At 41.4% G+C, this 11965-nt stretch overlaps 1 protein-coding gene across 2 annotated transcripts in view; it reads left to right on the top strand.

Annotated features, from left to right (window-relative positions):
- Nucleotides 1–6: 6 nt before the first annotated feature.
- The window catches only part of BEND4 (BEN domain containing 4), a 29256-nt gene continuing 17297 nt past the window's right edge, over nt 7–11965 (top strand). The window contains exons 1-2 of one of the 2 annotated variants that reach the window (XM_026847332.1): nt 7–25; nt 7504–8070. In XM_026847332.1, the coding sequence (XP_026703133.1) occupies nt 7512–8070 (559 nt within the window). In that variant the 5' untranslated portion in view covers nt 7–25; nt 7504–7511. Of the gene's footprint in view, nt 26–1182; nt 1870–7503; nt 8071–11965 lie in introns of those variants that run through there. The other variant, XM_026847333.1, reaches the window with a different exon arrangement.

Raw genomic sequence — 11965 nt, 5'->3', positions numbered from 1 at the left:
GGCGGCGGCGCGGAGCTGAGCGCAGGTACCCGCAACTCCTCTCCTCCGCCGCGCAACTTCGCGGGGCACTTTGCAGCAGGCGGGAGCGGGATGGGGGCTGCGGGCTCCCCCACACACAGACCCCCCACCACATACGACCCTCGCCCCGGGGGCTGGCGGCGGGCTGGGGCCGGCTGCCGGAGGGAGCCGCCGGTAATGGAGAGGCTGCTGTTCAAGAGGTGGTGGTTTTAACAGAAAGAAAATAGACCGGCTGCTTGTCTGCACCGTTTTCGTAAGATGCAGCGAGGAACAGGAGATCAGATTATTTTATTATTTTTTTTCTTTAAAGGTGTAAGATGCCGAGATGCTGAACGCGTATCTTTCTTCTAGTGATGGCTTGGAGTTAAAACCCACGTAGATCTTGATATGCAACCTAAATTTGGCATCAGGAAATGGGAAATTGCATCTTTAAGCAGAGTACAATCAAAAATGAATTACAATAAATCCTATATAATTGCATAGGTCATTCTCTTTAATGAGATTTTATTAACCTGACTGTCAAGCTTTTGAGTCAGGCAGATATTTTATCTTCTTCAACTGATAAAAGTGTCAGCTATAAACCACCATATAAATATTCATAAATCTACACATCTGTGGCAGCCTATCAGCATCATTCTTTTGGACATTAAAAGCATTCTAATTACTTTCTGTCTAGCAGAGCTGAAATGCTGCCTGTTATAGTATGTGCTTGGCAGGCATGATTGCTTTTGTTTGCCATCACAAATAGCAGCATCCTATTTTATATACTGATGGTCCAGAATATATTCAGGGTTTGACTGAACAGGATGAATATTATGAAGCACCATCTGGTTTTGATAACATCGGGTATATTAACTCATCTGTTAATTTTTGACACATCATTGATTTATTTATTTAGAAAAATTGGATCCTGTTTTGGTATGTTGCTGTTTGCCTTTGTAACAAATGTGATGACATTTCCTTACTAAACAGGGAGATATGCTAGTTAATAGGATATATGGCTATGTTTTAATGCCTGTTTTCACTCAGAAGCAGCCCTGTACTGGATGAATTTATCATGTCTTGTTACAAATAATTCAAGTACTTTACCAAAAAAGTTTAATACTTGAATAGATTAGCCTGAAAATTCATGGCTCTGACGCATAGTCCCATGATTCGTGACAGAAGGTCATGTTTTCTTTTTTCTGAAATTATTTCTTATTTAAATGCCCAAATTCTGGTATTTCAGTTTGTTGTGGGTTTTTTTTGTGGCCCACAATCAAAACATTGCTGATAAATGTGGCGCCTACATTTCTTTACAGAAGCAGATTATGCCATGGAAAACACTCAGCTGTTTGGTAGATGATATACAAGGCCATTTTCACAGCAAAGCCCTGTGGGCTTTGATGAGCAGAAATTTGGACTTTCTCCTGTTCCTGTAGACTCCGCTAACCAGGAGCTAGAATGGGCTTCAGAGTTTGTCATTGGTTCAGTCCTGTGCTAAAAGAGATAGTCAAGGAACTGCTGTTTGTACACTGAATTTCTGTCAAGTCCCTGTCTCATCACTGCACATCCAGACTTTACTTTTACTTTCCTATGTGGGTCCCAACATACCCTCCTCTCAGCTCAGAGTTAAGTAACGAGCAAAACAGAACAGGAGAAAACAAACCAAAAGCTTGCCACAGTGTGCAGAAGTAGGATTTTGTGCTAGTTGTTACCAGAGGCTGATAAAGCAAGAGACAAGGTTTAGACCTCCTGGGTATTGTAATCCCAGAGGTCCGGGTGCTTTGTTGAGCTGTGGACCTAGCCTTCCTGCTCGGTGATAGAGAACCACCAAGTGCCCTGTGTTGGAGTAGCTGTAGCACCAGTAAGGTGAGCCCCTGCTGTTGAGGATGAGCTGGTTGGGACCTCAGGGCTGTATGTATGTGAGGTGCTTCCATCCTGTCATCCAGAGCCTTGAAATCCTCTTAACAAATGTGTGAGGCAATTTAATAGCTCAGGCCACTACTGGGGAAACAGAGCTGGCGTTTTGCGCCTGGGGCATGGGAGCATTTGCATGTGCTCCATGCACAGTCGCTCCATGCTTTGCCCAGCACCCTGCAGGGTCTCAGCCCACCCAGCTCCTTGGTTCCTCACAGCAGCAAGGAGTGTGGGCTGGGCCCTTTCCAGAACATCTCTTAGCCAGATGTGTATGTCCCGGGTGGTGGGTGTTTGTAGGGAGAGAAGGATCCTGCCCTTAGCAGGTGTGCAGCTGCAGGTTGGCTAAGTTGTTCTCCACAAGGCAGGCAGTCACCATCCATGACTTGCACAGTTTTCCCACTTAACTTACCCATAGCATTTGGTGGGTGCTTACATGAATGAAGGGGTGGAAGGCTGTAGATCTCAGTTTTGTAGGGACACCCATTTCATAAGTTCCGTTTCAGAGATTCCTCTCTTTTTTCCTGATACCTCTTCACTTGTGCAGGCAACAGTAAGCAAGCTGGCTAGTAAAACAGCATTCCTGGGATGTCCAACTCTGTGCTAGCAACTTAAACACTTGATTCTTAATCTTTGGGCATGGCATTTCTGGCTCCTTGGGATGCAGAGCACCTCTTGAGAGAGGGCACCTCAAATACAGTCACAAGCAAGGATGCTTCCATAATTTTGAAGCTTTTCCTAATATTTAGAGCTCTTCCCAAAGATGAATCATTTCTTCCTCAGTCCCTTTCAAAGAGACCACCCTGGCCTCCAGACTTTGGAAGGAGGAGGGGTTAGGGAAAGGAGGAAGAGCATGTGTTCTCCACCTTGTGCCATGGTGAAGAAAAATCTAGCTTGAGATCCCATCTTGTATGGAAAGATCCTGCATGAGAAGTGTCATCTTACGAAGAGAAATGTGGAGCTGCCCTGCAATGAGAGCCATGTCTTTCCTTGAGTAAATAGTGGTTACTCTGACTGCTGCTGCTGCAGAGTAAACCACACAGATGCATTCAAAGCGCCAGCAGATACCCATTTTCTCCTACAAAATCTATTAATCATTTAGTCTTTGTTAGTCTCTTCAGATTATTTTCCTGGTATGAAAACAATGTGTATCTTTCTCTTTGGTAGCATGTACATTAAACAGTATCATAGTATACCAAAGAAACTTGTCTTTGTAGGAAAGCATGATGTAGACCTTAACAGTGTGTCTTAAAATGTAAGGTGAGTTTTCATGGAAAGCAGAGAAAGAAGAGCAGAGCTGTCTTAGTGGTGTTATTCCAGTGCCAACAACCTGGCATGTCTAACATGACCAGTTAATACAATTCTATCATGCCTGGACAGAAAAAAGTTTTTAAGTGAACAGAGAAGGTGAAGATCATTATTTTGGCCTCTACTGAAAAGTTGGGAACTCTCATCTGGAAGCAGATCTATCCAATCAGTAGTGAAATGGCCAGACAGTTGTATCGTCATCCAGTGGACTGTTTCAGTGATCTTCATGCAGAATGCCCAAGAAAGCATTGCTTAGTCATGGGAGGTGTCAGAATCAACAAGTGAGGTGAAGAGTGAGATGATTGAAATTGCTAAGGAACCTGAACTTTGGAATCTTGCTGAAAATTGAGTAACAATGAATATGTTCCCTGCAGGGGAGAATGTATGGTATTCAGACCCACTCAGTTATAAAGATAACTTCATAAACCAACTGCCCAGGATTATAAAGGAGTCTGTGGAAAAGCCATGACCTGAATCCAGAGTCATTGAGACGCACACAATGCCTTATTAATAAATCTGTCTGGTCTAAGTATTGAAAAGATCTTCAGGTATAGGGAAAGCTGATTGGCTTGCCAATCTTTCCAGACATCCTTTCTGATGCATCAGTGTAAATCATCAGGTTGCGTTTCAGAAGTTCTTACTAAACCCCAGGTTTTAGTCTGGCCGTTGGGTAGCTAAGAAGCCCCATAGTTCAGCATCAGTGAGAAAAAGATGTAAAGAAGAATGCTATATCTGGGAGTTGATACCTGATTTGCCATATGATAGTATTTTCTGGTTGCTTGCACTCTCAACTAATTAGTTAAGAATACTTAATACTTTTAGCAATTTAATCCTGCTCTGCTAGCACTTTATGGTCCTGATCTGGCAAATCCACCTTCAGGCAAAAGTTTTGTTACAGCTGACAAAAGTTCTGTAAGACTGAAGACTTGCGGGGTCAGAGACATTAGAATTACATGATTAGTGAGCATCGTAATAAGGAAAAGGAATATCACAATAAGACTTTCATAAACTGTTTACACTGTTTTAGTGTGGTGCAGTCATTTCAATAGAATCCTCCTTTTCTAGAAAATATATACATTACATTAAATCAATTAAGAATCATAGATTCTGATTATTCAGTAATCACATAAAACCAACTTTTTGTCATTTCTTAGGGATGCTTGTGTTTCTAATTGCAGTCAGTCCATAAAAGCTGAAATCCCTATTTCTATGATATATGCTAAATAGACAGCATTCGTTTTTATTTTTTCTCCATCACAAGAAACAATCATAGTTATCATTCTCACTTAGGGCTGTTCAGACTGTGGGCACATGTACTGCTACTGGTGTAGAAGTCACTTCAAAGCGGTACCCTCTTCAGCACAGAGCCAGATGTTTCCAGAACATGTGCTGAGAGCATCTCTCACTATTGCTGCCCAGTGGTATCCACAAAAAAAGCATTTGCAAATCTTTGTGCTAGCAATTCAGAATAACCCTGCCTTCTCATGACTTTCATTTTTATATCTTTGAGTATGGGTTAAAGTTAGAAAAAAAACAGTGATTGCTGTTATTGTGTCTTTGTAGTAGATCTGATACTGAACTGAAGATTAAATCAATACTGTCATTTCTGTATAAAATTTCAGTTACATTTCAAGCCATTATCACAGTGAATGTGCCTAATACATTCAATTTTACAACAAAACTAATCATTAATTTTATCTTTACTGATGTTAGTGTGTATTATAGCATCTTTAAGGCTGGTATTTGAAATGTCAGGTTATTTTTTGCCGTATTTTAGGAGAAACTGTAATATTAGAATAACATCTCTTATACTAATCCTTTTCAGTTGTTTCATTCATATTTTGTCCCCTTGCAACAAGAATACACAAAGAATGAGTAACTGTTTTGTCAACAGGGACCATAATGATTAAAATACAAACAGTAAATATGACTTCAGGACTGGAATCGGATTATAGGATTAAAATGAATGAAAAAACTGCTCTGTAGTAGGATTGCAAAGTTCCAATCAATATCATCCTGTAATAATTTTAAAGGGGAAATGTGGGAAGTAAAGACATAAGGTGAAGAAAGCACAACTTGAGGTTGTTAGTGATAGGCGCTTGAGTTTCTTGATTTTCTTTTGGTTTATCAGTAGGTCCCAGTTAGAAAGCTGCAACATCACCACGGTTCTATTCTTTTAATTTCTATTACATCTGTTGTTCATAAGGGTTAAAGACAGCTGGCCTTATGTTAATGCAGTAAAAGGGAAGGAGGGACAGCAGGTATGGAAGCTACAGAGCACCTGGCACCTCACTGGTGCAAAGGAAGCAGCAAAGGAGGTAGCAGTGACTGTGCGTTTCTGCCCTTTTGAATTTGTAGTGTGGACAGAGGGTGTTTTGGATCAAAGATGTGCTGGAGGAATCTGCCATGGTTGGTCTGAGCCCATCTACAAGGGTGTGGTACGACTCCTTAGCACAGGAGTCTGATTGCAAGGATGCTTTAAGTGGTCTGTGGTCTACCCCAATCCTTCACATACTTAGGTGGGCTCTCCCGCCTTGGCCCTGGGCAGCCTCATAGCCCAGCACTGCACCTGTGCTGACTCTGCCCGCCTCATGTCCTTGTTCATATGGTTCAGTCTTTGGGAGATCACATCCTTGGGTTTTGTGCTGGGGAGGTTTCCTCCAGCTGCATTCAAGACCAAAAGCATTTGTGTGCTGCTTCAGCCCTGCCCTCTTTGCAGAGATCTGGAAGATGGTAAAAATGCAAATTAGTGATGTTTCAAATATTCTTCAGGCCAGCTATACTAACCTCAGTGTGAAGTAGATTTTCCACCAGAAGGTGTATCTTCTCAATCATGGAGAAGTACCGTGAGAAATGCCACCTCTTAAAGACCTGAATTCTGAACATTTTTGTTCTTTACATATTATCAGTGTGATGAGGCTATGTTTTTGCCTCTAGTGATGAAGTTAAGATAAATGAAGGTCTGGGGTGCTTAGTCTCATGCATCTGTAGCAGGTTGCCTTTTCAAAAGTAAATGCGTTTGTCACTTTCTAAAAGTCAAGCCTGCTTGAGAAGAGCTCTCCAAAATTGGCAGCGCTTAAACATACCAGTCTTTTTTTTTTTTTAAATCTTATGCAAAATGTTAGTTACATCTTTTTAGACACCTAGAGGAACTCAGCTATGAATAAGCTAAAAAAATTAAAAGCCATTATTTTTATCAGTGAACCTAACAGGTCATACCATAAATTAGAGGCAAATGTCTTGGTCATTTTTGCATCTGGGTCCAGAAACTGTTAGAGCAGCTTGGCTCTACATACACCGATACTGCAGAAATGAACCACCCTACTGTAGAGGTTTAGGTTGTAGCTGCTATTGCATCCTGAGACGTGACACCTCCTGTCATTAGAGGCAAGGCTGACTAGGTGCCACATGACATCCTTGTCCTGCTTCCAGAACCAAACTGCTGCCTCCACAAACTGCTGCACAGTACAGTTTCCCAGTGCCTCATGTACAGTTTCTTGATTATGTCCAGAGCAGTTTGAAGATCTCTGCACTGCTCTCCACTGCATGATACTGGCCTACCAATAAACTCACAGGAGGTCAACAGTACAGAAAAAATACCTCCTCTGACCAGAGGAGCTTCACACTGTACATTTGATGTGCCTTTCCTTGGTGTAAGATGAGGGTTTTATGCTTATCATTCTTGAGTTGTTCTTGGACATCCCTGGAACCTAGAACAAAAGGAACAGAGGCAAAGTCCATAGAATTGGGGGTGGGTCATGTGAAGTGTCCTGTGCACAGTGTCAAGCAAGTGCAGCAAAGGTGAAAGGGAGACAAAACAAAGCTTGGAAGCCTTGGTGGAGAGGAGCAGGGCATAGGAAGAAGGTGTAATGCAAAGTTCTGCAAATATGTACAGGCAATGCCCACCAGCGGCTTGAAATAGGCTTCCAGAGAGGTACTTGCCTGAACTTTTACTTGTAGCAGATCGGATGGAATTTGTATCTTCTTCCCCATTTTCCTGCCTTAATCCCTCTGAAAGAAGATGGCAGTAAGCAGTGACTATCATCACAATGCATTTCTGATTAACAGCAAGGGCACAAGGGCACTCTCAAAATAGAAGCAAAGTCGGGATTGTTTTAAATCACAGTGTTGCAGAAGTATTAAAGCAGAAGCCATAATTTTAATGTGTTTAGAAATAAAATGCATGCTACTGTAAACGGTTGTGTACATTCATCTAGCTGCTACTGCCTGGCTTAACCTTTTGCATTAGGTTTCTGTGATTCATCTTTTCTTTTGTTGCAGAGAGTCGAATGATTTTGGATGCCTTTGCCCAACAATGCAGCCGGGTTCTAAGTCTTTTAAATTGTGGTGGAAAACTACTGGACAACAATCACTCTCAATCCATGATTTCTTGTATAAAGCAGGAAAACCCAAATTATAGTGAAAGACAAGAGCAATGTCAGCTTGGGAAAATGGTCCATAGTCAGACATCAGACATTTTAGACATAGAGATGCAGTATATGCAAAAGAAACAACAAACCTCAGCCTTTCTGAGAGTTTTTACCGATTCTCTTCAGAACTATTTGCTTTCTGGGAGCTTCCCTTCTCAGAACACCTCATCAGTAAATGATTTTAGCCATTTGGCAGATGTGGATCCACTTTCAACCTCTCCAGTACACACTTTAGGTGGATGGACGTCTCCAGCAACATCTGAATCTCATGGTCACCCATCATCTTCTACACTTCCAGAGGAGGAAGAGGAGGAAGAGGAAGAAGGTTACTGCCCTCGGTGTCAAGAGCTAGAGCAGGAGGTAATTTCATTGCAACAAGAAAATGAGGAACTTCGTAGAAAATTGGAGAGCATTCCAGGTAAATAATACCCTGCTAAATAATATTGTCAGTCAGTGATAAAAAGTTTGATTATTTGGGGGTTTTTTAAGTGATTTTTTTAAAAGTTAATCTTTTTTTAAGGTTGCGATCATGGTAATCAAGCATTGGAATTTATCTCCAGCCAGAATTCCTATAGCTGTGCCCTCTGCTAAATTATCTGCTGGTACTCATCCATATGAATCTTGAGTCCTAGACTAGTTAGCTGTGTTCAGGATGGGATGTACTTGTAATTCCAAATTCTAAACATCAGATGGTTTGTTACAGTCATTTCAAACATATACTTTTATACCTAATTATCTTGTTCTTTAAGGGACATTGCAGCTTATAAACCTAATTCCCTTTTTAGGCTCCTTTTTTGGTTACTTAAAGAAACTATTCAAAGTTGCATCCATACTTTTAAATGAAATAGATTTGGCTTTTACCTTGAACAGTATCTCTTAAATTGCTGTTGTCTCAGTGAGAAGCATAAATATATCTCCCATTCATCTTCAAATAAAACCTGAAAAAAAAAAGCTTGACAACTTCTCCAGTTCAGCAACATCTAGCAGCCACTGGCAGGGAGAAAACAGACAGAAAAACCCCACCTAATGGAAAGCCTCTCTGTGAAAGACTTCTCTTGCCCCTTTAAACTTAGGACTTCTCACTCTTAAGGTGCACCAAGATACTTAAAGTGTGGTATTGGATAAGAACAAAGTGTCTTGGACCTATATCCTCTACACTTTAAGTGCAGGCAAAAATACACCTCAAATAATGATACTAAAAGCAAATTGGAATTTAGCAAAGAAAATAAGTACATAACACATTTCTGACATGTATAAATGCTAGGAAGCTACGGGTTTGTTAGCTATAGTTTGAGGTGCATAGGGTAGATCCATGCAAAGTTAATTGAACTAATCCCTAAATGGCAGAAAAGCACAGATAATATAGCATGGGCTGCAAGAGGGAAAATACTTCAAAGCTGCTAGAAAAGAAGGCGGCAGTAATCAAATGCTGCCCCGGTATGTAGGTGCAGTTGCAAAATGTGAGCAGAAAACAATGAGTCTTCATAATTCTTCTCCCCAGCTATCAGTGATGTATTATGCATTATTTGTATTACACTGTGGTTTTCTTTTGTGCACTGGTCCCTAGAGGTACCAGCAAATCCCATAAGCAACATTGTTCAGTGCTGAGAAAACCCCAAATCTAGAATACTTTCTCCACCCCTCCCAAAACTGGAGTCCCCATAACTCAGTCTGGAGTCACCGTAACTCATGCACTCTTGCTGGATTCATTACTGGTTCATATATCACGTGGAAACTGTGTGACAAAGGGAATCGTGTGGACTTCAATTCCTTTTGAGTCCTAGCTTCAGGTGTGTAAGACCAAAAATGGTCATTAGGGTCAATAATCCCTCCTACATCTTTCATTCAGTCACCTATATTGAATGCATTTTGACTTTGACTAAAGCATAACTTACATTTGATTCAAGTAATCTCAGAAGGCCTCCAGTCCTGATTTGGAGACTGTGGTGAGCAGTAGCTCTACCTCTTACCTAACCCTTGACTCCAGCAGTTAATTACACTGGTGAAAACGTGTGGCTTATTCCCTGCCTGGCTATCTGAAATCAACTTCTTTGCAGTTCTTTTTTACCCTTTTGCTCAGTTCTTTAAAATTTGGGCACCGGAAATATGTTCAGTATGTTCCTATCTGCCTGAGCAAAGGTGAAGAGGCTCTTTGTTCCCACCTGCGGTTGCCCTGGTCATTTAGCCATTAGTCGTGCAGCTGAGCTTCTCATTCTGTGCGCTTTTCTTCCTATACGTACTTACTTTGTATCTGGCTGTGTTCATTTACTAAGTGATCCGGATTGCTTTGGCTGCCCTGTTTGCCCAGTGTTTGCTGGATCACCAGTTTCTGTGTCATTCAGAATTGTTTTGATTGTGTGTTAGAAACACATCTATTCATAGTGATTCCCCCAGTGACAAATACTTGAATTGTCGGTAGCAGGTTCTTAGTCCATGTACGCTCTTAGTCTGCCGATGTTGTGTGTTGCTGCTTTTGCAATCAGATAATTCATGGTAGTATAAGTTAAATGCCCTTCAGGAGTCTGGGTATATTACGGCCGTTCAACCCGACTTTTTCAAGCGAACCTATAATCTCATCAAAGAACAATCAGGTTAGTCTGACAATCCACTTTCCATGAGACTGTTTTGACTGGCATTAATTATATTCATATTCCTTAGTTCTTAGTCAATTGAATCCCGTTGTGATTGCCTGTATTTTGCTAGGATTAATGCTGGGCTAAGCAGCCTGTGTTTACCTGGGACATCACAGTTAACCCTTATCTCCCTTTAAAAGCGAGATAAATACATAAGCACAGTCATTTTCCACCCCCTAGGACTAATGAAACACCTTGTTAGTAGTGTATCAAAGGAAGCAGACAAACATAAAATAAATGTACAAAGACATATGACTTCGTCAGCCAACATAAAATCATCATGAGATGCATCTGCTGCTCTCTGAGTGATACACAGATAGCTCTAAAGTGCCCCATGTGTCTGGGGAAGCCTTAAGAACCACAGAAGGTGCCCTCGGATTTTGCTACATGGTAGGACAGAGGTCTGAGCTCCCCAGGCAGTCGCACAGCCACAGCTGAGCAAGGTTAATCAAAAATCAACTAAAGGCAATGTCTAATTATTTTTGCTCCAGTGAGCTTCTGTTGCCAAAGAAGCTGGCAGAAATTTTTCTGTGACTTGAAATGTCCAACTCTGTATGTAAACAGACACAACGCTCGTTCTCTTGAGCATGTTTTTTGCCCATCAAGATGATGTGTGCCTCAGTTGTGAGCCAGAAAGGCCTTGGCAGAGGGTTTCAGTGTTGTTTGCCACCATCTAGCACATCAGAGTCATCTCAGAGCACAAACTTTCTTCCCTGCTCATTCATACACCTCACACTGGGCCGGGCAATTTGATTAGTGCAGCAGAGGAGCAACTGTGGAGGCAGCCAGACGGGTGTGGAGGCTGCCATACTGTCCCATCAAGCTGCTGGAAGAGCAGGTTTTTTGACATAGTGGTTTTCCTTCTCATCCTTGAGGGAGGTGGGCTGGAGCCGCTCGGTGAGGCTGGCAGGGGACCTCGTGGGGCGATGGAAGGCACCATGCCCTCCCCAGGGTGCCGAGGCTCCCACTAGCAATACTGTCAATAGAAGATAAAAGCACCAACCCCTCCTTCTGCTCGGTAACCGTCTATGAATCATTTTATCCTTTTCCTGAAATACTTTGCATTTCTTTTTTTTTTTTAACTTTCCATATGCAAAAGCCCTTTTAAAATCCATGAGAGTTTGCAATCTAAAAATAGTTAGCGCTGTACATCTCTGCCTCTAGATCTGCAAAGCACCATTTGCATGGCTCTCAAAGATGACTACCGGGAAGAAGAGTGTTTTCTCAGCACATGTAAAGGCAACGACTTTTTTTTTTTTAACAAATATTACAGAAGACTTATCCTACTGTAGCTTTTGGACTCAGAAAATAAGATTTTTCAGTTCTCAGGACTCTGTCCTGTTGCTGTAGAAGCCCTCCAGTCCTGTAGGATCTTTTTGCCTATAGCCTAGCATCACTCTTTGGCTGATTACCACTGAAGAAAAATGATTCTATGGGTGAAATACTGCATATGTTATGGTTGTTGTCTGGGGGGTTTTCTCAAAAAAGTACCCATTTGATTTGACTGAAACAATACTTAAATTTGTGTGAAATCTTAATTGTTTCAGCTGTGGAATAAATGAAGAAAAATTCTTATTTCAGTGCTTTAGTTTTGGAGCAATGTGATATCTTGCAATTTGTGCAGTTTTCCCCAATATTTTTTTTTTAGACAAAAACATTAACAGAACATTTTTAGTTTTC

The sequence above is a fragment of the Athene cunicularia genome (assembly GCF_003259725.1).
Source record: "Athene cunicularia isolate RWA chromosome 4 unlocalized genomic scaffold, athCun1 chr4_part1, whole genome shotgun sequence".
Lineage (NCBI taxonomy): Eukaryota > Metazoa > Chordata > Aves > Strigiformes > Strigidae > Athene > Athene cunicularia.
Note: the sequence above shows the minus strand (reverse complement) of the source record. Positions and strands in the feature narration are given on the sequence as shown.